At 51.1% G+C, this 26,809-nt stretch overlaps 3 protein-coding genes across 6 annotated transcripts; 2 read left to right on the top strand and 1 right to left on the bottom strand.

The window, feature by feature from the left end:
- Positions 1-3,591: 3,591 nt before the first annotated feature.
- Positions 3,592-8,364, bottom strand: SBSN (suprabasin). Of its 3 annotated transcripts, none has more exons than XM_063111100.1 (5): positions 8,074-8,364; positions 6,334-6,579; positions 4,813-4,878; positions 4,651-4,695; positions 3,592-3,770 (listed from the first exon to the last, which is right to left on the bottom strand). In XM_063111100.1, the coding sequence occupies exons 1-5, from the start codon at positions 8,350-8,352 to the stop codon at positions 3,747-3,749; spliced, it is 660 nt and encodes a 219-aa protein (XP_062967170.1). In that variant the 5' UTR covers positions 8,353-8,364; the 3' UTR covers positions 3,592-3,746. The 3 variants fall into 3 exon arrangements, with proteins under 3 accessions (XP_062967170.1, XP_062967169.1, XP_062967171.1); XM_063111099.1 differs by having other exon boundaries at positions 7,987-8,364; XM_063111101.1 differs by having other exon boundaries at positions 6,334-6,903; positions 7,282-8,364.
- A 4,394-nt stretch (positions 8,365-12,758) lies between these two features.
- Positions 12,759-24,004, top strand: GAPDHS (glyceraldehyde-3-phosphate dehydrogenase, spermatogenic). Its single transcript, XM_063112509.1, has 11 exons — positions 12,759-12,825; positions 16,535-16,709; positions 17,643-17,739; positions 17,897-18,003; positions 20,947-21,037; positions 21,117-21,235; positions 21,633-21,714; positions 22,030-22,181; positions 22,350-22,512; positions 23,747-23,844; positions 23,932-24,004. Exons 1-11 carry the CDS (start codon positions 12,759-12,761, stop codon positions 24,002-24,004), a joined length of 1,224 nt encoding a protein of 407 aa, XP_062968579.1.
- Positions 24,005-24,408: 404 nt separating this feature from the next.
- Positions 24,409-26,461, top strand: TMEM147 (transmembrane protein 147). Of its 2 annotated transcripts, XM_063112275.1 has the most exons (7): positions 24,409-24,644; positions 24,717-24,786; positions 25,461-25,520; positions 25,606-25,742; positions 25,880-25,964; positions 26,054-26,175; positions 26,258-26,461. In XM_063112275.1, the coding sequence occupies exons 1-7, from the start codon at positions 24,568-24,570 to the stop codon at positions 26,379-26,381; spliced, it is 675 nt and encodes a 224-aa protein (XP_062968345.1). In that variant the 5' UTR covers positions 24,409-24,567; the 3' UTR covers positions 26,382-26,461. The 2 variants fall into 2 exon arrangements, with proteins under 2 accessions (XP_062968345.1, XP_062968347.1); XM_063112277.1 differs by lacking the exon at positions 24,717-24,786 and having other exon boundaries at positions 24,577-24,644.
- The last annotated feature ends 348 nt before the right edge of the window (positions 26,462-26,809 follow it).

Here is a 26,809-nt window from a genome sequence, read left to right on the forward strand (position 1 = left end):
GTGTATCTGAAGACCACGGTGGCTGGAGCAGGGAGGAAACAGGAGGCCAGATCCTGGGGCCTTGGGGACAATTATGAGGTCTTCAACTCTTACTGTGAATGAGGTGGAACCAACTGAGGACTCTGAGCTGGTGCAGGTACTAACGGGATTCCTCTAGGAACAGACTGGGGGAACTGGGGAGTATAGAGATGTGGGAAAAAGCTTCAGGGAGGGAATGGCTGGACTCAAGTATAGTGGGAAGACAAGGCCTTGGGTGATGTCTCTGCTCCCTTCTCTGGGGACCTAAGGCCTCAAACTGGCATCTGCAGGCTCACCTCAATTACAGTACTTATTCTGGAGCCTAAGTTCAAATCCTAGCTCCATCACTTACTAGCCGTGATCTTAACCCATCTGTACAACAGTTTCTTCATCTGTAAAGAGGGGAAATGTGAGGATTCACTGATGGAACACATGTAAAGAGCCTAGAAAAGTGCCTGGCACACAGAAGCACTTGGTATGTGTTCTTGGTAGAGTTGGATGTGTTGATATTGTTGAAATGCTTTCTTGGCAGTTGTTTTATCTTGAGACACACACCCGCCCATCCACATGTCCTGAAAGGACCGAATGCAGAGGTTTATTTTTAAAGAGGACTTATGTTAAATAGCCCTTTCCCCTTCCTGAGGGGTCACAGGGACACATACCACCTCCTAGCAGAGATTACCAGCAGGGAATTGGAGCCCTGCCATCACCTCTTACTAGCTGGGTGGCCGCAGGCAACTCTCTCCCTTCCCGGAGCTTTGTCTTCATCTTCTGTAAGGGGCATAATCATGGTACCTGCCCCATGGGGTGGTTGTGAGGATGGAATGAATCATGTCTGTAAGTGCTTAGCACAGACCCGGTAAGCATCCAGTAAAAGATGGCTGTGAAAGTCCCACCCAAACTCCCTGTTCTTCAGCATCTGCAGAAACTGGCCCTTCCTCTGTTTGTTACTCCCTAGCCTAGCTCCACCCATCTCAGGCAAAGCAGCATATTTCTTGCTCACACTTATTCCACGACCTTTCTCAAGTCTGCTCAGGCAGTGGCCTCCCCTCTGCTAGTTGCCAGACATTTGTGCCTGGCCTCGACATCACCTCTTGAACCTTTTAGTCTAGGAGTAAGTGGATATTAAAGACGTAATATTTGGGGGCCAGCCTGTGGCTCACTCGGGAGAGTGCGGTGCTGATAACACCAAGGCCACGGGTTTGGATCCCATATAGGGATGGCCGGTTTGCTCACTGGGTGAGCGTGGTGCTGACAACACCAAGTCAAGGGTTAAGATCCCCTTACCGGTCATCTTTTAAAAAATAAAAATAAAATAAAAAATAAAGACGTAATATTTGCAATATAATTACAAATTGTCATAAGCAGTTTGAAGGACAAGATCAGGGTGGATAGGAGATAATGATGAGGGTGGACTGTTGTTCAGGTTGGATGGTCAAAGGAGCTGAGACCTAAAGGGAGAGGAAGAGCCAGCATGGGGGACAGAGAGCCATGGAGAATATTCCTAGTAGAGGGAACAGTAGACAATGCCTCCAGGCAGGAGAGAGCTGTGCCTCTTTTACCCTTCAAAACCCTCTCAAAGCTCTCCTTCTCCAGAAGCCTCCCAGGATTGGCCCTCGGTGCATATTGATGATCCCATATCTCTTTGGTACCAGCAGGACCCCCATCCAAGCAAACCCAGCGAGAAACTGTGCATAAAAATAAAGTCAATTAAAACGTTTACTTTATAAAAGTATGATTCCCTTGAATATTGCCTTTTCAAAAACAGCCACTGTAGGATTCCTTCAAGTAGAGACTCCTCCAGTACATATGAAGTGATGTTCAGTGAGAGTAGACCCTTAGTAAATACCTGATATGAATGAATAGTTCTGTTAACTAAAGTGCAGCAAACAGATGTCCGCAGTTCACTCGGAAATGCATCAGAGGTGTACTGACAGGAGGCTGGATATTAGCCATAGATAGACATGTGATAATGCAAGTGTAGCAACATTAATGGTGGAATCTGAGTGGAGAGAATGCAGGTGTTCACTGTAAAATTCTTTCATCCTTTTGGTAAGCTTGAAATATCTTCAAAATAAAATACTGCATGAGGAGGAAAGGAACATGTGTAATAAAATGATGTATTCTACAAAATAAGGAAAAATGCACTGAATATAAAGTGTCAGGAATATCACCTTGTGCAAACGCAGGTCCCTCCCCTCCCTGGTGTGTCATTGAGTTCTTATTGATGCATTGCTTTGTTTCTGTTTGCATATTCTGTTTATACACCTTGTCTCCCAGGAATACTGTAAGTCCCCCAAGGGCAAGAACATTGTCTTTTATTTTTGGTCTCATGACTGATGGAATTTTGGAGCTGAAGCAATGACTGTATCCTTCCCTTCAGACAACTCGCTACCCTTTATAAAGGAGGAAATTGTGGCCCCTCGAGGGGGAATAAGCTGCCTACAGGCACCTATTCCTGATTGGAACACAGGTCTCCGAGGCCAGTGCTTGGGAGGTGTTATAGAGATTTTACAGGCAACTGTGAGGGGTAAGGTTCTGGCAATAGACAGGCAACCAGATCCAGGCCTGCTGCTTTCTCATAGGTTACCCTGCAAGTGCCCTTGCCCCTCTGAGCCTCAGTTTCCTCATCCATACAATGGGGATAATAAGAGGACTTCTGCTTTTAGGTTGTGGGAGAATTAAATGGTTACAGAATATGAATAGCTTTTTGCATAGTACCGGGACTCTAGTAAATGTTCAATATGTAATAGTTGCTGTCATTATTCCTCTGGGCTTCAAGTGGAGCACAGATCTGAAAACTGGGCCTTCTGTGTCTCCATTCATGTCTTTGGTAAAGAGGTCCTCCCTCCTGTCATCAATGTGTCTTCCACCAGAGACTTCTATCATCCTGCCTTCTGCTTCCCATGAGAAGATCTCTCACGTGTATCTCTTTCCTCCCTTCTTATTCACTGATTCTCTCTACCTACAGATGCCTACAGAAAAAGACCGCTGTGTTTCCAGAATACCTCTGTAGCTCTTAGGCTACAGAATATCTCCACTTACTATGTAAACTTGGTCCTGTTTCTTAAATTGTGCAAGCCAACACATGCTCCTCTATAAAATGGGAACGATAACAGTACCTCTGACCTAATGGGTGGTTGGGAGGATTCAGTGATGTCATGCATGTAAAGTGCCCTGCAGGGAGCCTGACATGTCTTAATTGCACAGTAAAGACAAGTTACTATTGTTATTCCTTTGGCACCACACCCCCAGTGATGATGCTACCCCCTTGGGCTCCACCTAGGCTCTCTCCATTCTCTCCCTGGTATTCTGTCCCCACCATTGGCCTGCAGTGGCTTTCCCTTCATGGGTGCTCTTCCCAGCTCCCAGCAGTAACTCTGCATACTAGCAAAGCATGGCTTGTCCCTAACTGCCCTCTTAGGACTGATCAAACTGAAATCTCCAGCTCAACCCATCCTGTGCATCAGACCCCCAGCTCCTTCAGCAAAGTAACAAGAAAAGACAAACCTCTCCCCTTCATCCCACACCACCCACTGCCCATCCCTCCTTAGGGAGCACAGTGGACCATGATGAGAGAGCACAGTGTGTCACATTTATTCACAACTCTCAGTGCAGACCCCTTAAGGGACCCCATAAACCTATCCCCCCATCCCCAGCTCCTCCAGGTAATTTCAGCTGATGTGACAACAGGAACATTAGCCTGCTCTGCAAGCCAGGGCATCAGTTCAGGGCATGATGTTGGCGACGCTCTGGAAGAGAGAAGGAGAGAGGGAGTGAATGCAGGGTATACAGTCATGAGGAAGCCTCTGCTCCCAACTCCTTTTTGAGAAGTGAGAGGGAGACTGCTATGGCCCAAGAATTGTTTATGTTCTAGGGAATATCTTAAGGAAGGAGACATCTAGATTTAGGAGGAAAAGGGAGCCAGCCCTCCCAGGGAGAGATGCTGGGAGCCTTTGCAGAAACCAAGAAGCCTTGTCTGCTTTACCTCAGAGGATCTTCTGCCACCCCCATAGTCCAAGGATAAACAAGGCTGTGCCTTTCGGCTGTTACACACCCTCACCCCTGTGCCCCAGTCTCAGGCAGTGGATATACTAAATGCAAAACAGAGAGCCAGGACTTGACTTTGGGCCCACAGTGGGGACCAGGATTCCACAGGAGTCTTTACACTGGGTTGGGGGAGATGGGGGACTCTCAACTAGAGAAAGGACAGAGCCACAAGTTCCCACTAACTGGCACACTGACGTGAGGCAGCAGGGGCAGAGTAGCAGAGGTATTCACAGTAGGGTGGGGTAGGGAGGGAAGCCAGCTGGCAAGTGACAAGGAGAGATGATGGTTTCAGCAGCCCCTCCCTCCTTGGCTCCCAGATGCACAAGTGCACCTCGAGGTCTTTTCTGCTAGCTTGCATTTGCCTCAGTGGGAATGAAATGCACCCAAAAGATGAGAGCGGGGTGCGAAGGGCAGAGAGCAGGTGGAGAAAGGGAAGACCAGAGCTGGGAAAGTGGGTTGAGTGGTCTCTGCAAAGGCTGAGAGTCTGCCCCAGGGAAGTGGTCTGTGAACGGGCAGTAGGAAGGGCGGCGTAAGAACAGATCTCAAGACGCAGCCGAAAAGAGAAACCATGTGGGAACTTACCCTCCACAGAGCTGAAAAGTTGATGAAGGGCTTGTTGACCGAGGCCTGGAATTCAAGGACAAAAGGTCAGTTGCCAGGACCCGTCCCACCACCATCCTAGGGGACCTCCAAGTGGCCTCCACTCCCCCACCTCCGAGTCCAGGCTGCGCTGGGGAGACTTACTCCAGATGTCAATGTGGTGGTTGCGGCCCCTCCGTGCTGGCCGGTAGCTCCGCCTTGATGACCAGCCTGTGGACAAGATCAGACCTTCATTATAACCCCTTCACTCTTGAGAGTCCGCCAGGTTCCCCAGTGACCTGCTCCCCATAGGGTGACTGGGGCTGGGGTGGGGGGCACAACCTTAACCCCCGCTAGAAAGAAAACCCAAAGTCCATGTTGCTGTGGGAATTCTGTGAGAGATGGGAAGGAAAGCCAGGAAGGATATCTGCCTCCCACTGACTAGTCTTCCCCAGACTCCCTTTTATTTTAGTTAATGAAATGCTGTCAGTCACTAAGATGGGGCCTGACTGGAAAGAGAACCTAGAAAACCCACATGAATACCAGAACCGTAGTTTAATCTCAGCCCTGACCTCAAATCCTCCCCTTCTACACACGACCTAGCCTTATGCCTAACTCAGGTTGATCCATGTCCTAAATCCTATCCCCAGACACTCAGCAGAGCCTCCCCATCAGAACTCTACCCCCAAGCTGCTGTTGGCAGCCTCAAATTCCATAACAAACTACCCTCTCCTGGCCTTTACTCAGTGGATACTGCAGTCTAACTCAGGGCCCTCTCGCCTACCGTGCACTCTTTCTACACAGTCCCTTACTCCTCACCCACCCATCCCAGGCTCCCTGCATGGCAGCAGATGTGTTTCTGGACCAGTCCTCAATATAGTGTCACATCTTGCTGAGCCCAACAACTCCTCATGGAGATGAGAGAATGGGGACCTGAGGCATACAGGAGTCAGCCTTCCGCTATTCCACAAGCTCCCCCCTTGGCGCCTGTTCTGTTGTGAATGGCGCTGCTTGCCTGGCCTCCAATATCTGTTCCCTCTACGTAAATGGGTGAGAGAAATCTTCCAGAAGGCCTCCCCTGATCGGGCAGTGTAGAAGAAAAGAACCCTCATCTGCAATTTGCCAAAACTGGGCATTAGCCACATGACTTTGGAATATCCCCTTAACCTTTCTGAGCCTCAGTTTTCTTATCTGAGAATCAGGGGTCAGCATCCTCATCCCGACTACCTCAGATTTGTTATGAAGATTGAGCTGAACAGGGCTTATCTCAAATAGATAGGGCTATTTCAACAGAATGGGGCTTATACTCTGGGCTTTCTCAATACTCATGCTCTTTGCACTGTAACAGATCTTCACCTCAGTAACTGCTTCCTGCTCCCCAGGAGAGGCTTCATGTTCCTCGCTTTAGATCCCCTTAAAGGAAGGTAGCTCCCTAAAAGTGGAAATGGGTCCTTTCCATGCTGCCTGATATGAGGCTTTACGGATAAAATGGCTTAATCAATCTGACCATCTGACCACCAGCTCCTTTGTAAGGGAGATAGAGAAGGAGGAAGGGGAACAATTATATAGCTGCCTGAGCTTCTTTCACCAAATGAAGGCTATCTGGGCTCCCCAGATTTCCCAAGGGTTTATCTTCTCCCTCCCCCAACCCCCTTCTCCCCAGTTTCCCCACCCCTGTTCACCTACATTCAGCGGCTTGTTGGCCTCCTTGCTGGCTTGGTTGACCCCATTATGAATATTCTGCTGCAACCCGTCCACCTCCTTCCCGGCCTGGCCAGCAGCATGGTGGACACCTTGGCCAAGTTTCTCCGCTTCCTTTCCGGCCTGGCCAGCAGCTTGGTGGACCCCATGGCCAAGTTTCTCTGCCTCCTTCCCGGCCTGGTTGACCCCATTGTGGACATCTTGGACCACTTTGTCTGCTTCCTTTCCGGCCTGTTCAACGGCATGGTGAACTTCCTGGCCAAACTTCTCCACCTCCTTCCCAGCCTGGTTAACTCCATGATGGACCCCTTGAATCACTTTGTCTCCCTCTTTCCCAGCCTGACCAGCAGCATGGTGGACTCCCTGGCCAAACTTGTCTACCTCCTTCCCAGCCTGATTAACTCCATGATGGACCCCTTGAATCACTTTGTCTCCCTCTTTCCCAGCCTGACCAGCAGCATGGTGGACCCCCTGACCAAACTTCTCTGCCTCCTTCCAGGCCTCATTGACCCCATGATGGGCTCCCTGGCCAAACTGCTCCAATTCTTTCCCAGCCTGGTTAACTCCATGATGGACCCCTTGAACCACTTTGTCTCCATCTTTCCCAGCCTGACCAGCAGCATGGTGGACCCCCTGACCAAACTTCTCTGCCTCCTTCCAGGCCTCGTTAACCCCATGATGGGCTCCCTGGCCAAACTGCTCCAATTCCTTCCCAGCCTGGTTAACTCCATGATGAACCCCTTGAATCACTTTGTCTCCCTCTTTTCCAGCCTGACCAGCAGCATAGTTGACCCCCTGACCAAACTTCTCTGCCTCTTCCCAGGCCTCGTTAACCCCATGGTGGGCCCCCTGGCCAAACTGCTCCAATTCCTTCCCAGCCTGGTTAACTCCATGATAGACCCCTTGGACTGCTTTGTCTCCCTCTTTCCCAGCCTGACCAGCAGCATGGTGGACCTCCTGACCAAACTTCTCTGCCTCCTTCCAGGCCTCATTAACCCCATGGTGGGCCCCTTGGCCAAACCTCCCAGCCTCATTCCCAGCCTGCCCCAAGGCATGGTGGACCCCCTGACCAAATTTGTCTATCTCCTTCCCAGCCTGACCAGCAGCATGGTGGACCCCCTGGCCAAACTTGTCTACCTCCTTCCCAGCCTGACCAGCAGCATGGTGGACCCCCTGGCCAAACTTGTCTACCTCCTTCCCAGCCTGACCAGCAGCATGGTGGACCCCCTGACCAAATTTGCCTATCTCCTTCCCAGCCTGACCAGCAGCATGGTGGACCCCCTGGCCAAACTTGTCTACCTCCTTCCCAGCCTGACCAGCAGCATGGTGGAGCCCCTGACCAAACTTGTCTACCTCCTTTCCAGCCTGATTAACCCCATGATGGACCCCTTGAATCACTTTGTCTCCCTCTTTCCCAGCCTGACCAGCAGCATGGTGGACCCCCTGACCAAACTTCTCTGCTTCCTTCCAGGCCTCATTGACCCCATGATGGGCTCCCTGGCCAAACCTCCCAGCCTCATTCCCAGCCTGCCCTGCGGCATGGTGGATCCCCTGGCCAAACCTTCCTGCTTCATTTCCTGCCTCATTGACCCCATGATGAACCCCATGATGGATCACTTTGTCTGCCTCCTTCCCAACCTGTCCAGCAGCGTTGTTGGCCCCATGGATAAACTTCTCTGCTTCCTTTCCTGCTTGTTCAGCACCATTGTTGATCCCATAGGCTACCTTGTCCAAGCCGTTGTTGAGCCCGTGGACGCCCTTGTCCAACTCCTTGCCGGCCATGCTGCTAAGTCCATTAAAAACTTTCTCCACTTCCCTTCCAGCTTGAGTGATTCCATTATTGATGCCTTCCAGGGCCTTGCCCACCTCTCTCTCTGCATTGCTCAGCCCTCGGTTGATCCCTTCAATGACCTTCTCAATGGGGTCATCGCTGGCTGCCCATCCAGGCAGGGCCCCCAACAGCAGTAGGAGGGAGCAAGAGCTGACCAAACTGGCAAGATGCATATTGTTGGGAAGGTGGGGAGGATGCAGAGAGGAGCCAGGGAAGCAAGGCTGCTATTTATCCTCTCTCTCCCGCCCTCTTCTCCACCCCCCATGACTCAATTACCCCTGTGAGGCACTGACTTGGTCCCTAGTCAAGGAGGTATTTCCCAGGGAGATTTGGGGTTGAGCAATGAAGAGGAGGAGGAAGAGAACGTGAGTCATAAATGGAGAAAAACCCTGGCATCTTCGCTCCTTGCCCAGCTCAGGCCCTCCATCTCAGAGACAGGTGTCTGCCCTTCCAACCACCTCCTGTCTCATTCCTTACCCACTATCCAGGCCTCCTCTGTCTTAAACCCACCTTCAATCACCCTCCATCCCTGGGACCCACTCCTTAGTTCTCTCAGGAATCTAAGCATCCAGCTTCCCCTGCAGTGAGAATCTAGAAAGATGGGAGGCACAGTCGGGAGGAGGGGAGAACTCTAGGGGAGTTGAGGGGGTCTTCAACCTTGTTCTTGTGAACCACCCCCCTTGCTTACTATGCTCCAGCCACACAGGCCTTCTCACCATTCTTCAAACACACCAAGCCCATTCCTGCCTCATGGCCTTTGCACTTGCCCTTCTCTCTGCCTGGAATGCAGAACCCATTCCGTACTTGGAGGACAGAATCCTCACTCTGTACTTGGCTCAAATGCCAACTTCTCAAAAAACCCTTCCCTGACCACCCCAACCATAACATGGTATTACAGTTATACTCTGTAATCTCATCCTTTTGTTTTTATAGCACTTACTGTGATCCCAAATTACCTTTATTTTTTATTGTCTGTCTCATCTATCAGATTGTAAACTTTCAAAGAACAGGGCCTTTGTCTATGTTGGTCACTGTTTACCCCAGCTTCTAGAACATGGCCTGGGGCTCTGTAAATATTTACAGATTGAACAAATTGGTGGATTAGAAGAAGCCAGGGGAAGAGAGTCCAAGCCTGAGCCTGACTCTCATAGGGTGCTGGAGGGAAGGGTGCCTGGGTCCCCAGAGCAGCATAGGGTCCTTTGGGGAGGGCTGCAGATTTTGGAGCCAGGATCACATTCTCATTACAGAACCCAGGTTTCCTGCCTCCCAGCCCTTGGGCAAGGGCAGGGGGCTGATTGCTATGAGCTGGGACAGGACGCAGTGTCTCCTGAAAAGCCGGTTGAGGCAGCCACGGGGAGGGGCCAAAGACCCGAGGCAGCAGGAGACTGTCATCCAAAACCTGGGCTGGGGGCCAGAAGCTCATCCTTCCTGCTCCCCTACCCCTGGGGCCTCCTAAGTCCCACCTGAAGCCCCAAGTGTTGACATACTGGCTCAGGCTGGAGGGAGAAATAGCTGAGAGTCTGGCCTAAAATGTGAAGAGGGGCATAAGAAGAATGACAGGCATTGGTAGGTCTGCAGCAGCATATCTATCTGGGAGCTAGTTTGAAGGGTGGCTGGGACCAGAAGATTCAAGCCAGTGGGTGGGTACAGTTGGGTACAGGGGTGAAAGATATTTGGGTTTTGGTGACAAGGGAAGAGACTGACAGTGGGAGTGGAGGTGGGACTGCTGGTGGGAAGGCAGGCAGGAAGGAATGTACAGGGTGTGAGCAAGTGGGGGTGGCAGAGTATGTGTGTGGGTGACCAGGTGTGGTGAGAATCTGCACGTGTTTTCAGACTTTGCTCAAACAAGGGTGTCAAGGCCCACTCCCCTCAGAGGACCCAGAGTTCAACCCCAGATCCTGGACACTTGACCCCACCCAGAACCAGGCCAGATACCCAGGAGCTTCTGCCTTCTCTAGGCTCTGCCTGTAGAGGGTGACTAATTGTGCTACCTCTACAAGCTGGAGCTCATCAAATCTGTTTCCCAGTTTCATGCTCCAGGGACAAAGCCAAATCCCTGGGCAACCTCAGGTGTGGCTTTTCTGCCCTTGTCCTAAATAATAGAGTTTCCCATGCCAGGAGACTGTTGGGTGGGAAAGGGTGGGTGATGAGCTTCAGAATCTCAGCCCACCCTGAGATTGAGAGGCAGGGTTCTCCTTTTGAAACGTACTCCACCTTTTCTTTTCTGCCCTCTCTGTGCCCCATCCTTCCATCTTCTGCCAGCCTCAATCCCTTTCCTCATCTCTCCATTCCCATTTGTGACTATTTGATTCAGAACTTGGGTGTCAGTCTCCATAACTAAGATTGGCCTGGAGTTGTCCTTTCTTAGACCGTCCTCTGCTGGTTTTGGAAACATGGTTGTGCTGCTTTCCTAGAGTGAATCAATGAAGTTTCATAGCTGAGCCATCACAGCCCTCCCCGAAAAGCATTCCAAAGACCTATACAGTGTAAGTCCACACAGTGTGCTTGCCCATCCAAAGAATTTCAGACCAAGCGCCCTACCCAGATTCTAACTGAGCTTCCAGCTCTGGTTAGGATCTGCAACAATATAGAAAGGAAAATACTTTTTATTAGCATATTCATTATTACAAATCATAATATTTCTTTATGCCCCTTACCTGACCTATCACTCCCCAACTCCCATCCCTCCCTCCCCCCATCTCTAATATCCTTATTTTTTCTCTCCTTCTGAAAGTTCAACATAATGATTGTCCTTCCTTCCTTCCTTTCTCCCCTCCCTCCCTCCCTCCTTCCCCCCTTCCCCACTTACTTACTTACTTACTTACTTACTTACTTACTTACTTACTTATGGGAAATATTTGTTCCCCAATGCTTTGGCAGATCTTGCCCATAAATTGTCTGGATTTGAATCAGCTTTTGGGAGGATATATTTTAAGTCTTTCTGTTTCTTCCTTGTTATTGGCCTAGTCAGGGTAGTCATTTCTTCTTGCACCAGTTTTGATTGTTTATATTTTCTAAGAAAAAGTTTAGTTGCATGTAGATTTTCAAATCTATTATTGTAAAATTGCACAAAATAGATCCCTTTTCAATCCTGCTTTTGTTTGTGCTATGTTATTTTTCCTCCTTGATTGTACATGTTAAAAGTTTGTTCCCCTTGTTTAATTTATCATGTTTTTGGGTCTTGGTTCATTGAAATCTTCTCATTTGTACACTCAATTGACTTTCAGTTCCACCTCTCCCAAGCCTTCCAAGCAAGAGAGCCTCACCCTCCCCCCATCCCATGGCAGGTGCTTGGCAAACTGAGTTCCCGTGGAGATTTGGGGAAGGAAGAGGTTATGTCATTCTGCCCCTTCTTCCTTCCACTCCTCTCTCTGGGGTGGTGACTGCTTCCTGTTGCAACCCCCCACACCTCCTAAATCTTGGTCACAGCTGCGTGTCAACCAGCCGTGCAGGTAAAGGTGCCTGCCAGTGAGTCACTAATGTGCAAGCAAGCCCCCACTCCCAGTGCTTTAGGGGAGGGAGCCATTTGTCCATTTGTTCTCCATTTATTGAAAGTCTGCTTTGTGCCAGGCACTGTTCTGGGTGCTGGAGCCACAGTGGTGAACAAAACAGACAAGAATACATGCCCTGTGGGGGCTTAGAACCCAGTGGGGAAGACATCAAACAAGTAAACCAATAACTAGATGGGGTTTTCGTGACAAACTACATGAAAAGCTGCAAGGAAAAGAACAGGGTGCTATGAGAGGATATGACTTGGAGGTTACTTTAAGACTGTGGATCAGAAGAAACCCGACAAGGAGACATTCATTTATTCATTTAGATATTATTTATTGAGCAAACATTTTCTAAGTGCCAAACACTCTTCTAGTCAATGGGATACAGAAGTGACAATGATAGACAAGGTCCCTGCCCTCCCAGAGTTTACAGTCTAGTGGGCAGAAACAATTGGCAAAAAAACAAATAAGATGATTTTTTAGACAGGCATATGCTATGAGGGAAATAAAAGCATAGAGAGTGTAGCCCTAGTTTTGCACATTGGAACATACAACTCAGGATGCGGAAATCAGACAAGACTTCCTAGAAGATGGGCAGAGACTGAGGGGCTGGGAGTGACCGCAGACAGTAAGAAAGGAGGAAACTTTAGACGGGGAGTTCAGAAGGGCTTCTTTTAGAGGGTATCACCTGACGGAAACCAGAGACAGCCAAGGGAAGGCCTGGGTGTGGCTTTCCAGACATGAGGAAACAGTATCCAGAGAAGTCAAGGAGCCAGAGCCAAAGGAGAGAAAGAGAGACGAAAGAAAAGGGCTTTGAGAACCAGTGTAAAAAGTTGGATTCCATTCCAGACACCAGTAGGTGGTGGAACGGTGGTGCACAGAGCGCTGTCGCCAAACGCCTCCACTGGGATGGGGCGGCTGTGGCCCCGGGTCTCCAGCCTTCGCACCACTTCCTCTGTGACGTCACTGGGCAGTGTGACGTCACGACAAGAAGCTCCAGACCCACTAGCCCTGGCGCCCCGCACCTCAGTAACATCGCGGCCAGTCGGTCCCGGGGCGGCTAGGCCGTGATACCTTAAGAGGCCATGTCGAAACGGGACATCGTCCTCACCAATGTCACCGTTGTCCAGCTGCTGCGACAGCCATGCCCAGGTGAGGCAGGCAGCGGAGTGATCCCGGGGAAGGGAAGAAAGGGCGGTCAGGGGGCACCCCCCACACACACACAGGGAGCTCGCTACCTCCTGAGCCCCTCCTGCCACCAGCGTGCGCATCATTTAGTGTCAGGGGTGGGGCTGCCACTCGCCTGCCCGGTCCCATGAAATGGACCATCCAGGAGCTACTTCTCTCCCTCCCTCCAAGCGCACACTTCCTACCCACCCTAGTTGGCTGGCAAAGGGGTTTATATGGCGATGGTGGAGGGGACAGGGACTCTCCGACCCCAGGGCTGGGTGGGCTGTGCGCCGCCAGCCCGCGGTGGAAAGGGTAGAAGCAGGGGTGGGACTGAGGCTGGAGCCGGAGCAAGGCGAGAAGGGCGCGCGTTTAGGAGAACCTAGGCGGGCTGGGTTCCCACATGAAACTGATATTCGCGGCGACCAGCGCGAATGGGGCCGCTTCGGGTGTTGGAGGGCTTCGTCCTTCCTTTATTACACAAAGGACACTAACAACCTTCCAGGGCCGTGCTATTCACTTTCAGGCATGTGTTCATTGAAGTCTCACAACCACCTGGTGAGGCCAGTGTGTTCACTGTCCCCATTTTACAGAGCGGTCAACAGAGGTCAAGGGTGGGCAATACACTCCTCTAAGTCTCTCAACAAACGAATGTCAGAGTTGGGATTCGGGCTGCTGGACTTCAGACTCCCTGAAACACACACACACACACACACACACACACACACAGACACACACACACACACTTCAGACTCCCTGAAACACACACACACACACACACACACCGACTCCCTGATCTCTCACACACACACACACACACACACACGCACACTTCAGACTCCCTGAAACACACACACACACACACCGACTCCCTGATCACACACACACACACACACACACACACACTTCAGACTCCCTGAAACACACACACACCGACTCCCTGATCACACACACACACTCACACACACACACACCGACTCCCTGATGTCACACACACACACACACACACACACACACACCGACTCCCTGATCACTCCCACACACTTTCTAGCCAGAAGAACTCAGGTCTTCCCGGAGAGCAACCCCCATTCCCTCGTTGGGCACCAGGCTACCGCAGGGATAGGTGTGGCTGGGGTGGATTGTGTTGGAACGGGGGCTTAGGCCAGGCTTCAGGGTTGAGGAGATCCTGGAAGACCCAGGAGCAGGCAGCCTACAGCCACAACACTTGAACCTCCTCCTCTCTGCTCACCACTTGCTCTGTGACCTTGGGCTTCACTTTCCCATCTGTAAAGTGGGTTTATAGCGCATACCTCACAGGATTCAGAGAGATGATGCCTGTGAGGAGCTCAGCACCGCACCTAGCTAATGCAGCAGCTTGTCTCCAACCCAGGTACCTACCTCTAGAGTGGAGGGGAGGAGAGGGGAAGGCTGGGGGAAGTCGGAGAGGAGGGCCATCTAAGTTTTCTTCTGAAAGGTTGCAGAGTGGGCTCAGACCCACACTCTTAACCCAGGTGGACAAATCTCCCCTTTCACGATAGCAGAAACAGAATCCCCAGGAATACAGACACCATCAAGGTACTTGAGGTTGCTGCCACCAATAAACACGAACTAATACCTTTATGAACTTGTACTGCTACTGGAAACACCCACAGCCCAGCCTCAGGCCACAAGGTCTGTCGCAGCGGGGAAAGGTTAGGGAGACATACAGAGCAGCTGGCCTCCAGTTCCTAGCCCCATCACCTCCCTGGTGCCTTTGAGTCCAGTGCCCAAAGCAACTCCCTCCATCCTTCTCCAGGCCCTCTCCAACCCCTTCTCCCTTTCCTTATGAGTACTCTTAGTATCAGACTTCCTCCCCTTCTCTATTAAAATCAGCTCCTACTTGAGGGTCTTGAGATCTCACTGAGCCCTCACAATAGCCCCTAGGTGGAAGGTAAGATATGGCACCCAGGAAACAGGACAGGGAAGTTCGTTAACTTGCTCAAGACCACACAGAAGCAGGCGACTGAGCCAGGGCTGGCATCCAGGCCTAACTTCCTGGCTTGAAATCCTCTGCCACTCAGATCCCCTGATTGCTATCTCTTCTCCCCATACTCTCCTTAAGCCCTAATCTGTAGCTCAAGCAGAAGCACAAATCCAAGTTGTGCTTTGTTTTTTGCATCTATTTTTATTGCTTTTATTATTATATTTTATTGTGGTAAATTATATATAAAATCAGGATTACCATTTTAAGCATTTTAAAACATAAAATTTTGTGGAATTACATTCACAATGCTGTGTAACCACTACCTCCATCTATTTTCAAAACTTTTTCATCACCCTAACATAAACTCTGCACCCATTAAGCAATAACTTCTCATTATTCCTTCCCCCCAGTTTCTGGTAACCTCTAATCTTCTGTCTCTTAGAATTTTATTTTTCTTAACTGACCCACAATAATTGTATATTTTTATGGAGCACAATGTGATATTTGGGTACCTTTATACAGTATGCAATGATCATATCAGGGTAGTTAGTATATCCATCACCTCAAACATTTGTCACCTCTGTGTTTGGAACATTCAACATCCTCTCAACTAGCTACTTGAAGTTATACAGTAATTTATTGTTGACTAGTCTCCCTATGTTGCTATAGAACACTAAATCTTATTCTTCCTATCTCTCTACAATTTTGTACCCATTGATCATTATCTTCCCAACTCCTCTCTCTTTACTAGTCTCTGGTAACCACTATTCTACTCTCTACTTCTATGAGATCAACTTTTTTAGCTTCCACATGAGTGAGAACATGTGGTATTTCTCTTTCTGTGCCTGGCTTATTTTACTTATAATTTTTCTCCAAGTTCATCCACGTTGCTGCGAATGACAGAATTTCATTTGTTCTTATGGCTGAGTAGTATTCCATTGTGTATATATACCACATTTTCCTTACCCAATCATCCACTAATGAACATTTAGGTTGGTTCTGACTCTTGGCTAATGTGAATAGAGCCACAATAAACATGGGTGCAAGCACAGGTGTTTCTAAGAGCAGTACGGGAATGGGAGTGGGTGTTGGGAGAGGTGACAGCTAACACGGGTTTCCGTTTGTTTCATATGGTATGATGTACCATAATTCCTAAACATCCCAGAAGATAAGAAACACCTGGAGAGCTTGTTAAAAACAGGACCCCCCTAGGCTTCAGCACAAACTGCTGAGTCAAATTTCTCTGGAAAGAGTCCTCCCTGGGTGTTTCTTACCATCAGAACACTGAGCTAGATCAATTATCAGACAACTCTGAGAAAAGATCTTCAAAACACTAACGTGCTGGGAATGTTTCCTAGACTTTATTATAAGCATTACATGTATTACCTCATTTAATCCTCACAATGACCCTCTGAGAGAAGTACTATTATTATCTCCATTTTACAAGGAGGAAACTGAGGCACAGAGAATATCACCCCAAGCAATTAATAAAAATGCATACACACAGAATTAGAATCTCCAGGGAAGGGGCCGTGGAATTGATATTTTGAAACAAGCCTAACACTCGCTCATTCTGTAGATCAAGTAAGTTTGGGAGACTGGGCTACATGGTTGTCCACTAGGGGCCAGCAGCCAGCAACAGGCTCTGGGTGGCAAAGGTGGTTCATTCTCTCACTATGGTGATGGTGCAGCTCATTGGTCCCCCTCCCCCCACCCTCCTCTCCCACACAGTGACCAGAGCACCACCCCCACCTGCGCCCAGGGTTGAAACAGAGCCTGAGCCAAAATCCGAGCCTAAACCGGAGCCTGAGCCAGTCAAGGAGGAAGAAAAGCCACTACTGCTGCCACCTCCTCCTCCACCCTCTAAGGTTCCTGTAGTTCGGGAGTTGACTGTTGGCATCAATGGGTGAGTCTTCTCTGGCCCCTGAACCATTCCCGAAAGCCTCAGGGCCCAGCTCCTCCTCTGGTTACTAACTGGAGGCACCCCCATATTTTTCACCATCAGTGCTTTCATTCTACCAACCCTGGAGAAACAGCAGGGAATAAGGTAGACAGGGCCCTGCCCTCAGAGAGCTCACATGCTGGTGGGAAAGACAACAATAATCAAAGAATCAAGATAGTTCTGTGATGCATGTTGTAAACAGTATAGAACTCAGTGGCATAGTAAGGCCAGAGAGGGCAGCATTAGCCGGGGTGGCCAGGGAAGGCCTCTGGGAGAAGGTGACTGTGGAGTGGGCCCTGAGTATGAAAACTGTGCACCTTGATGGGAAAGTGTCTTTCAGGCAGAGGGACAAGCAATGGCTCTGGAGTGGAGGAGATAAGCTCAGTGTTCTCAAGGACAGCCAGGAAGTCACTGTGGCTGGTGTGCAGCAAGCAAGGGGAAAAGGGGGGTAGAAGGCCCAGCAGGAGGTTGGTACACCATGGTAAGGAGTCTGTATCTTGTTTTACTGATAAAAGAGTCATGGAGATTTTCATGCCAAGAGACATAATCTGATTTGAAGTTTGGGTGTTTTTGTTTTGTTTTGTTTTGTTTTTTGCGGCTAGCCAGTACAGGGATCTGAACCCTTGACCTTGGTGTTATCAGCATCACACTCTCACAAGTGAGCTAACTAGCCAGCCCCGTGACTCGAAGTTTTAAATGATCCATGCAGCTGCAAAGTTAAGAATAGGGAGAGGAAGCAGCAAATGCAGTTAAGAGGCTGGTGAGGTCATCTGGGCAAGAAATGACAGGGGTTGCCTTCTAACCTCAGATTGAGGATCCCCCCCCAGTCCCCTTGAGTGGGCCTCCTCCCCTTTACCATCTTCTTTCCCATCCCCTCCTCTGCCTGTCCCTGGACAGGTTTGGACGCATTGGTCGCCTGGTGTTGCGTGCCTGCATGGAGAAGGGAATTAAGGTGGTGGCAGTGAATGATCCATTCATTGACCCAGAATACATGGTGAGCAGCAAGCAGAGGGCAGGAACAGGAGGGGTGGGACTGGAGTGGGAGGGGGTTCAGGGGAGTTCTGTGGAAGGCTCCCAACTGCAACGTGGAACCTTCACCAAGGTGTTCACACTGCCTCCCAAAGACTAGGAATCCACTCTATCTCCTGCAGGTATACATGTTTAAGTATGACTCCACCCATGGCCGATACAAGGGGAATGTGGAATACAAGAACAGACGACTGGTTGTGGACAACCATGAGATCAGCGTCTACCAGTGGTAAGGGCAGCATCTGCCTGATGCACGCCTGAGACATATTAACATAGGGGGGATGGAAAGACTATAATGGGACTCCTGCCTCTTACACGGGCCCCCCCAAATTGTGTGCGTGCATGTCTCTGGGCACGAGATTGGAGAGGGAGTCTCAGAGAGGTCCTTGACTCCTAAAATGGTTAAGAAGCACTAATCTAGAAAGATGCCCCTCTGCACTCAAGAATACTTTTTATTTAACACATATTTGCATATGCTTTCTCACAGACCTGTCAATTCAACATGTCTACAACTCAGTTCTTGATTTCCCTTCATACCCCAAACCAATCCATCTCCTTTCTCAAGAAATGTCATCACCACATAGCCAAGTCCTTCCAGTCAGGTCCTATACAGCAGCCACAGGGGCCTTTTTAAAATATCCACTGGACCCAGTTACTCCCCTACTTAGATCTTCCAATGGCGTCCTATCACCCCACGAATAAAATCCCAGCTCCTGATAGGGCCCCCCAAAGCACTATGCACCCCACCCTGCAACCTCTCCATGTCACCTCAGCCACCCACTTCCTGGGGCCCTGAGCCAGCACCTCTCACACCAGAGCAATGCTGTCTTCTTAATACCCATTTCACAGAGTTGATGCTGATAATACTTATCCTTCAATAAATCTACCTTACCTTTCTAATATAAATTATTAGCCACTGCTGGCCCTGTGGCTACTTCAGAGTCTTACACACATGCACACACATGCTCAGGCACACCTGTGAACCCTCTCCAGCTGCAGGCGAGTTCTGCATCTTTCCCAGCGCCCCTTCCAGCAGGTCTACTCTCAGCCTCCTCACCTTTTACCTACTGGGGGGTAGGGTGAGTGATAAAGGAGCAGGGAGGGCTTGTGGCGAGGTGGTGGTCAGGGATGGGTGTGGGGAGGCGGAGACTGAAGAGTCAGTGAAAACAGAAAAAGTTGCTTGACCCAAGTTTGAAATCATGACATCAAATCAATTCCAGAGCAGTCATTCAAACATACCGTATCCTTTCCCACTTCAGCTGGGCACCATCATTCCTGCCACTTGGGACATTCTCCTCCCCCATCCTGTCCTACACAGCTGCCCCCTCCTTGTACACCCCACTCAGATGTTGCCCTCCCTGGTCACTGCCGTGTAGCCCTCCTCCCCACTCCTCTCCATCACTGCACTGTTCATGTTCTCCAGGCACTTAGAACAAGCCATGTTGTTTGTGTGTACTCTACTCTGCTCCACCCCTTCCTAGTTGGGAGACCTTGGGCAAGGGACCAAACCTGCCCAAGCCTGCTTCCTCATGTATCCAATGGGGATGATTTACCCAGCAAGAGTGGCATTAACTCATGTTTGTGGAACACTTGGAAGGGCATCTTCCTACCAGGCCTCAGCATCCTTGCAGGGAGGCCCTGTCAGTTTGTGCTCACCACTGCTGCTTTGGCACTGGCAGGTATAGGCCCTAGCTCTTGGTAGACACTCAGTACTTCCTTGAAGAATGAATGAATGGATGGAATCTTCAAAATGGCCCATGGGCAGGAGGGCAAGGCCTATGACAGTCTCAGGGGAGGGACTGGGGTCTTTGGGGGCTGACTGCCTCAAGCCAACCCAGCAACTGCTGCAGAGGAAATTTGTTGAAATGCCCCCAACTTGGAAGGCAGGAAATGGGGGGCATCAGAGAACTAGTTGGGCCAGATGATGAAAAGTGTGGACTGACAGAGGAGATGACCAGGAAGAATAACCATGTGTCCTGGCCCAGGCAGAAGCAGGGAAGCCCACTCATTTATTCATTCAGGCAGTGTAGCCAGGAGTGCAGATCCTAGGGCCAGCCCGCCTGCACTCCCAGCCAGCTCTGCCTCTGAATCCCTTCACACCTGCCCTGATGTCAGCTCCTCCGAAAAATGACAACAGTCCTTACTCCTGGGGTTGTGAAGGTTAAATGAGTTTAATACCAGTAAAGCACTTAGAACATGGGCACATGTCAGGTATTCAGTAAATGTGTGTAGAGTTTAGAATGGTTCATTTAAAACACACACACTCACAAACACAGATTGAACAGGAGCAGGCTCAATGGCAAAGGAAACAGACCTGGCCCTACTGCTGTGGAATGGTCTAGTTGTGACAGACATTAACAAATAATCACAGAAGCAAAGAACCCTGTTATTTATGATCAACTCTGTGAGGGAAAAAGACTAATATACAGTTTATTCATTTAAGGCTTATTTGCTGAAGCCAAGGAGAAAACAGCAATACTAGATGTTTAACATGTTTCAGATACAAATGTTTGTCAAATGTCAAGTAAAAATGCAAATTTATAAAACAGGAAACAGAAAACCTCCTTTGCCTTTCTAATGTAAACCACTAGCCACTGCTGGCCCCAAGGCTGCCTGAGACTTTAGTCTTCCCCTCCCCCCAGAACTGGTCTCTGGATGTAGGTGTCTTGTCTTTGGGAACCTTCCTGACCTCTGGCAGCAGGCTCTCTATTGCAGGAGCTGAGTGGTAAAGACAAGAGGGGCCAGGAGGGCTCATGGCAGGATGTGCTGCTGAAATGGCCCAGGTAGACAAGGGCACTGTGGTCAGGGCTGGGGACCAGAAAACAGCTGGGCAGGCCTCATCATCATGGGGCTTGCATTCTGGGCAGCTTATGTAGAAAGGGTCTGACCTGGCTGGGAGTAGTCAGGGGTGGCCCCCCGGAGGAAATCGAGACCGGACTTGGAGAGGCAGCAGCCTGTCCCCAGGCATGGCAGGGGTGGTGCAGTCAAAAAAGGAAAAGTGGCCCGCAAGGGGGACAGTGATGAAAAGCAAGGCCAGCAGGGTCAAATCCATCTGGGACAGCTAGGTGCGTGTGGGGTGAGGGAACAGGCGGTTGCAGCTAGACAGGATGGTGTATGGTCAGCCTTCAAGGCCCACGCAGAGACGACTCACAGCCCTGCCATCCCCCTGCAGCACGGATCCCAAAGAAATCCCCTGGAAGGCTGTTGGGAGCCCGTATGTGGTGGAGTCCACAGGCGTGTACCTCTCCATAGAGGCAGCTTCGGTAAGTGGGGAAGAGGTATCAAAGGCTGGCTGGGGGACTGTGGTGCTCGAAGCACCTCACATCTATATTTCCCCCTTAGCAACACATCTCGGCAGGTGCCCAACGTGTAGTCATCACTGCGCCCTCACCAGATGCACCAACGTTTGTCATGGGTGTAAATGAAAACGGCTATAACCCTGGCTCCATGAACATTGTCAGGTACCAGGGGCAGCAACCTCCTGAAGTGTATGGGTGGTGTCCAGAGAACACGCCAGCCTGGAAGGGAGGGGACAGACTTGCCCTCCCCACCCCCATTCCCAACAATCCTTGGTGCTGCTTTCACATCAATCTCCATCTGCTTCTCCTTCCCGAAGCCTCAACAGCCTGAAACTACCTGTTAGAAATGCATGACTTCTGGAGAACATGCTGGGGAGCTTCCCCCAGCTGCACCTCCGGTGCCTCCTCCAGTCTTACAGCATCCCCATTGATCCCTCTCATCCCCATCCTGACTTTTCACAAAACCAGGCCTGTGTGCACCTTTACCCAGAGGGGTAAGGGTGGAAGGGTGGCTCTGTGACTCACCTCACAGTGCCCTTGCACAACTGGGCTGTTTCAGCAATGCATCCTGCACCACCAACTGCCTGGCCCCCCTCGCCAAGGTCATCCACGAGCGATTTGGGATTGTGGAAGGACTGATGGTGAGTTGGGGATGAAGGACTGGGGCGGGAGAGATGGCAGGGAAACCTAACTTCTTCGTCCCAGGCTTTGTTTAGTGTATGGAGTTAAGAGGCAGAGGCTGGTTTTGGGAGGAGAGGCCTACCAGTGGAAAGGTCTTTTAAAACACTAAACAACTCTCAGGCAAGGCTGGACCCTGGCCTACATGTGTCCTTCCTGTGGCCTGTGGTGGTAGCCTCACCAGTCTCCACAGCTAGGCTACCATCCTAGACCTAGGAAAAAGAGGCACAGGAGCTTTGGAGCAGGAAGGCCTCACCTCAGCTTTCTTCTTCCCCAAGACCACAGTCCATTCCTACACGGCCACCCAGAAGACAGTGGATGGGCCATCAAAGAAGGCCTGGAGAGATGGACGGGGTGCCCACCAGAATATCATCCCAGCCTCCACTGGGGCTGCCAGTGCCGTAGGCAAAGTCATCCCAGAGCTCAAAGGGTATGAAGACAGGAAGCTGCAATCAGGGTGGGAGGCACACCCCAGGGGGACTGGGCTGGCCTCTAATCCTTGAGGGGAAAGAAGGGGCCTAGTTAAGTTCAAGGCAAGGGGAAATGGAGGGAGACTTCCCTCGGTTCTGACTCCCACCCTTGATGTGGGATTTCCTAGGAAACTGACAGGAATGGCATTCCGGGTGCCAACCCCAGATGTGTCTGTCGTGGACCTGACCTGCCGTCTGGCCCAGCCTACCCCCTACTCGGCCATCAAGGAGGCCATAAAAGCAGCAGCCAAGGGGCCCCTGGCTGGCATCCTTGCCTACACCGAGGATGAGGTAGGGACTGAGAAGAGGACACCCTGGGAGGAGCCTTCTGGGGAGGGAGTATGATTCCCATTTGCCAGGGAGCCATTCTCAATGTGCTAGAATAGGAACTGCAGGGAAAGTAGATCTCTGTGCCTGAGGGCTTTTGCACTTGCTGCTCTTTGGTCTTGCTTCCCTAGGTGGCCACATAATCTGCCCTCACTTTCTCCAAGTCTCTGCTTCAATCTCCCTCCTCAGGAAGGTAGTCCCCCGGAAAGATGTTCTTTTTGTGGCCCTTTTCCTCACCTGAAATTTCATCTCATAGTTGCCCTTGGCACTGATAGCACATGCACTCCAAGAAAGCAGGGATTTGGAGGCTTATCTTTTCACTTTCATAGTTTCAGCTGTCTGCCCAGGGCCTGGCATACAGCAGCTGCTCAATACAAGCTTCATGAACAAAAGACAAAAGCTCCCATTTTTTCAACACTTGCTTGGGGCCAGGCCATGGCCAGGTGCCTTGCCTATGAGAAGTAGATATCACCATCAAAAGTGCCATCTTGGGCTGGCCAGTTAGCTCAGTTGGTTAGAGCACAGTGCTGATAATACCAAAGTCCAGGGTTTGATCCCTGTAAAAAAAAAAAAAAGTGCCATCTCTGTATGTCCACGTCGGTGCTGTCTCCCTGCTTTTGCTCCTGCAGGTCCACTCTCTGCCAGGGTCTCTAGTTTTAATGAAATCACTGAGCTGCAGGCGCCGGTCTCTGCCTCGGCCCGTGCTCTCGCCTGGGCCTGGGCCTGTAGCCCATTCATGTTTTAATGGAATCAGATCATATCACCACCACTGCTGAGAAGCCTCCTGTGGGCTTCCATCATACTAGGGCTAAACCCCTCAGGGCCTTTGTGCCTGCAGTTCCTTCCACCTCAGACACTGTGCTGATGGCCTGAGTCGGCCAGATTCCTAGTCATCCAGACCCAGACTCATGGCCACCCCTCAGAAGGTTTCCATGCTGGCCCATTCCAAGTGCCTGCATTATTTCCAGGAAGTGATGTTTATTGGTACAGCATTAGGGTGTTTGTGGCTGTATCCTTTGGCCAGTCTCCCACAGGCAGAGCCCCCATCTGCCTTGGTGATACCCTGTCCCCAGAGCCTGGACACAGTAGAGCTCCATCAAATATTACAGATAAATGGATGGACCTAAGAGTCGGAGCCTGAGCTCCCGGGAGTCCTTTCTCTGCTATTCACACAATTTTCTTTGAAATTCTGACCAAGGTTGTCTCTACGGACTTCCTCGGCGATACCCACTCATCCATCTTCGATGCTAAGGCCAGCATTGCGCTCAACGACAACTTCGTGAAGCTCATTTCCTGGTAAGGGGAAAGGGCTCAGAGAATTGTGGGGGAGACGAGGGTGGTCGGGAGGGGCCCCCTTGACAGCCCCCATTCCTCCATCTCCAGGTACGACAACGAATATGGCTACAGTTACCGGGTGGTCGACCTTCTCCTCTACATGTTCAGCCGAGACAAGTGAAGCTGGAAGGCCCCTCCTTTGCTTCACTGTTTCCCCGCGACCACAACCTGTACCTCCCGTCCCCGCATTCGCCTCCCCCGGGGAAGAAGGGCGCTCAGCGTGAGGGCCCTGCGCCGCTGGGTCGATGGCGAAATAAAAAACAGTGCTCACAGCTACGCCCCGTGTCTCCGCGCCGGTCACGGTGGGTTCAGATCCAGGTTCAGGGCCCGCCCCACACTTATTCGATAGGCCTGCGCCCACGGAGGAGGGGTCACGCTCGACTCCGAGCCCGGTTCCACTTGGGGCAAACTGGGATCAAAGTGGCAGCGGAAGCCCAGTAAGTCAGTCCCACACGCCCTAGGATCAGGAGCCCGGGGAACTTGGGCCGGGCCGCGGGCGTTCTGACGTCACTGTGCGCGACGCCCCGGGACGGAACTACTGCTCCCAGAAGGCCGCGCGCGGGCCGCGGCCACCCGAGTGGGCTGCAGGCCCAGGCCCGGGCGAGAGCGCGGGCGGAGGCGGAGACCCACTCCTGGAGACACCGCCTCGCGACCCTGCGCCAGTGGGACCGGGCGGCAGGCGTCATGACCCTGTTCCACTTCGGCAACTGCTTCGCCCTCGCCTACTTCCCCTACTTCATCACGTACAAGTGCAGCGGCCTGTGAGTGCGGGGCGGGCGCGGGGCGGAGAGGGCTCGGGGCCCAAGCCGACCCCTCACCGCCCGCTTCTCCAGGTCCGAGTACAACGCCTTCTGGAAATGCGTCCAGGCCGGGGTTACCTATCTCTTTGTGCAGCTATGCAAGGTGAGGGCCGCCCGGACCCACGTGTGTGGCCTCCAGGCTCTCCAGACCCAGGGACCGCCCCCGCCGCTTATCCTCCTTGGTGGGACAGCCCTCGGGAATCCGTATAGGGACGGCTCCAGAATACCTGTAAGGGATGGACTCTAGAAGGGTGGAACCTGAGGAGGGGTCTTGAAGCAATTTTTGTATAGCTCTTTTATTTATTTTGGGGGGCGACTGGATACGGGGATCCCAACCGTTGACCTTGGTGATTTAATATCGCGCTCTAACCAACTGAGCTAACCATTTAGCCCTGCACAGCTCTTTTAGTAAAATTTAGAAAACCTCACTTGTATGGTTTACTAAGAGTTTTTTTGGTACGGTTGAGAGCAATAACTAACCCCCAGGGTGTTACACAGTGCTGATAACATTGCCAAGTAGCTACCCCGGCACCTCCAGACCTGACTCAGATTCCTTAAGATCACCACAGAACTCAAACTTCCACTCCTCAGGCACCAGGGCACCTACTCTCTAACTCCCTCTAGATCTGTAATCTTGCCCCCATCTGGTGAGCCCTCTCCCAGATGGGCCCCCCGAACCTCAGTATTCTGCTCTCCACATACACACTAACTTCCCACAGAACCCACACAGTTTATCCCCTTACCTTGAAGTGACCTCTTTTTGCTTTCTGTTCTCAGATGCTTTTCTTGGCCACTTTCTTTCCCACATGGGAAGGCGGCATCTATGACTTCATTGGGGTGAGTGGAGCAAGGAAGGGGGAGGGAGTGCAGGAGTGAGGCTCCCTGGCCCCTGTGCTTACTCAAGCCTCAACCTGACCCACAGGAGTTCATGAAGGCCAGCGTGGATGTGGCAGACCTGATAGGCCTAAACCTTGTCATGTCCCGAAATGCCGGCAAGGGGGAGTACAAGATCATGGTTGCTGCCCTGGGCTGGGCCACCGCTGAGCTCATTATGTCCCGGTATGTGCAGTAGCCTGGAGCCCAGACTCCTGAGAAAGGACACCTGGGTTCCACATGGGTGCTGGAGGAGGCAGTCTCAGAGTCTGGGTGCTGAGGGTGCCTGGGTACTGGAGAATCCCTCCCTTTACCTTCTTCAGCTGCATCCCCCTCTGGGTTGGAGCCCGGGGCATTGAGTTTGACTGGAAATACATCCAGATGAGCATTGACTCCAACATCAGTCTGGTACGCAGTCCTGCTCTCCCACACACACCGTTTTGCTGATGACCATACTCCTCCTCTAGGCCTGGCCCCAACTTCCTGTCTCCCTCCAGGTCCATTACATCGTCGCATCTGCCCAGGTCTGGATGATAACACGCTATGACCTGTACCACACCTTCCGGCCAGCTGTTCTCCTGCTAATGTTTCTTAGTGTCTACAAGGCTTTTGTCATGGAGTGAGCTGGGTGGGGTGTGAGGCTGGGTCCAAATGGGGGTGGGTTATCTATTTCCTTCTCTCATTGTGATATTTTCCCACAGGACCTTCGTCCACCTCTGCTCCCTGGGCAGCTGGACAGCACTGTTGGCCCGAGCAGTGGTAACAGGGCTGCTGGCCCTCAGCACCTTGGCCCTGTATGTTGCCGTTGTCAACGTGCACTCCTAGGCTCAATGTCCCAGACATTGACGTACCTTTTCCCTGCCTCTCTCCGGGTTTTAGTGAAGTAAACAGAATTTGGAAAAGTGTATCTGCCTTCATTTCTCTCAGGACTGTCCCTAATACCATGCCCACCTAGATCCCAGTGGTCATCTTTCTGACTTTGGAGCCAAGTAGACAAGCAAAGAAGATAGCCAGTCCACTGACTAGTCATGTTTTCCTGGAGCAGTTCCTGAGCCTCTTTGTTTTCCCAGAGTAAACTGTGGGTTTGAAGTAGATGACTTTGAGCAGTGGCATAAGCCAGGGAACAAGTGACAGAGGGGAGCTAGAATAGAAGAGAGGGCTCTTGAGGGCTCCTCCCAGTGTCAACCTGGCCTTTGCCCACATGGGCCCTTCCCTGGCTGGTTACCTCTTAGGCTTCTGGTCCCAATCTCCCC

This window comes from Cynocephalus volans, chromosome 10 (assembly GCF_027409185.1).
Source record: "Cynocephalus volans isolate mCynVol1 chromosome 10, mCynVol1.pri, whole genome shotgun sequence".
NCBI classification, from domain to species: Eukaryota; Metazoa; Chordata; class Mammalia; order Dermoptera; family Cynocephalidae; genus Cynocephalus; species Cynocephalus volans.

Bases quoted from the DNA above. Each gene is read 5' to 3' on its own strand.
- TMEM147 (XM_063112275.1), top strand. From the start codon at position 24,568: ATGACCCTGTTCCACTTCGGCAACTGCTTCGCCCTCGCCTACTTCCCC. The intron at 24,787-25,460 runs GTGAGGGCCGCC...TTCTGTTCTCAG, and splicing joins TCTTTGTGCAGCTATGCAAG to ATGCTTTTCTTGGCCACTTT. The intron at 25,965-26,053 runs GTACGCAGTCCT...GTCTCCCTCCAG, and splicing joins TTGACTCCAACATCAGTCTG to GTCCATTACATCGTCGCATC.
- GAPDHS (XM_063112509.1), top strand. From the start codon at position 12,759: ATGTCGAAACGGGACATCGTCCTCACCAATGTCACCGTTGTCCAGCTG. The intron at 18,004-20,946 runs GTAAGGGCAGCA...ATCCCCCTGCAG, and splicing joins GAGATCAGCGTCTACCAGTG to CACGGATCCCAAAGAAATCC. The intron at 21,715-22,029 runs GTGAGTTGGGGA...TTCTTCCCCAAG, and splicing joins GGATTGTGGAAGGACTGATG to ACCACAGTCCATTCCTACAC.
- SBSN (XM_063111101.1), bottom strand. From the start codon at position 8,352: ATGCATCTTGCCAGTTTGGTCAGCTCTTGCTCCCTCCTACTGCTGTTG. The intron at 4,879-6,333 runs GTAGGTGAACAG...TCTTGTCCACAG, and splicing joins AGGCCAACAAGCCGCTGAAT to GCTGGTCATCAAGGCGGAGC. The intron at 4,696-4,812 runs GTAAGTCTCCCC...CTTGAATTCCAG, and splicing joins CCACCACATTGACATCTGGA to GCCTCGGTCAACAAGCCCTT.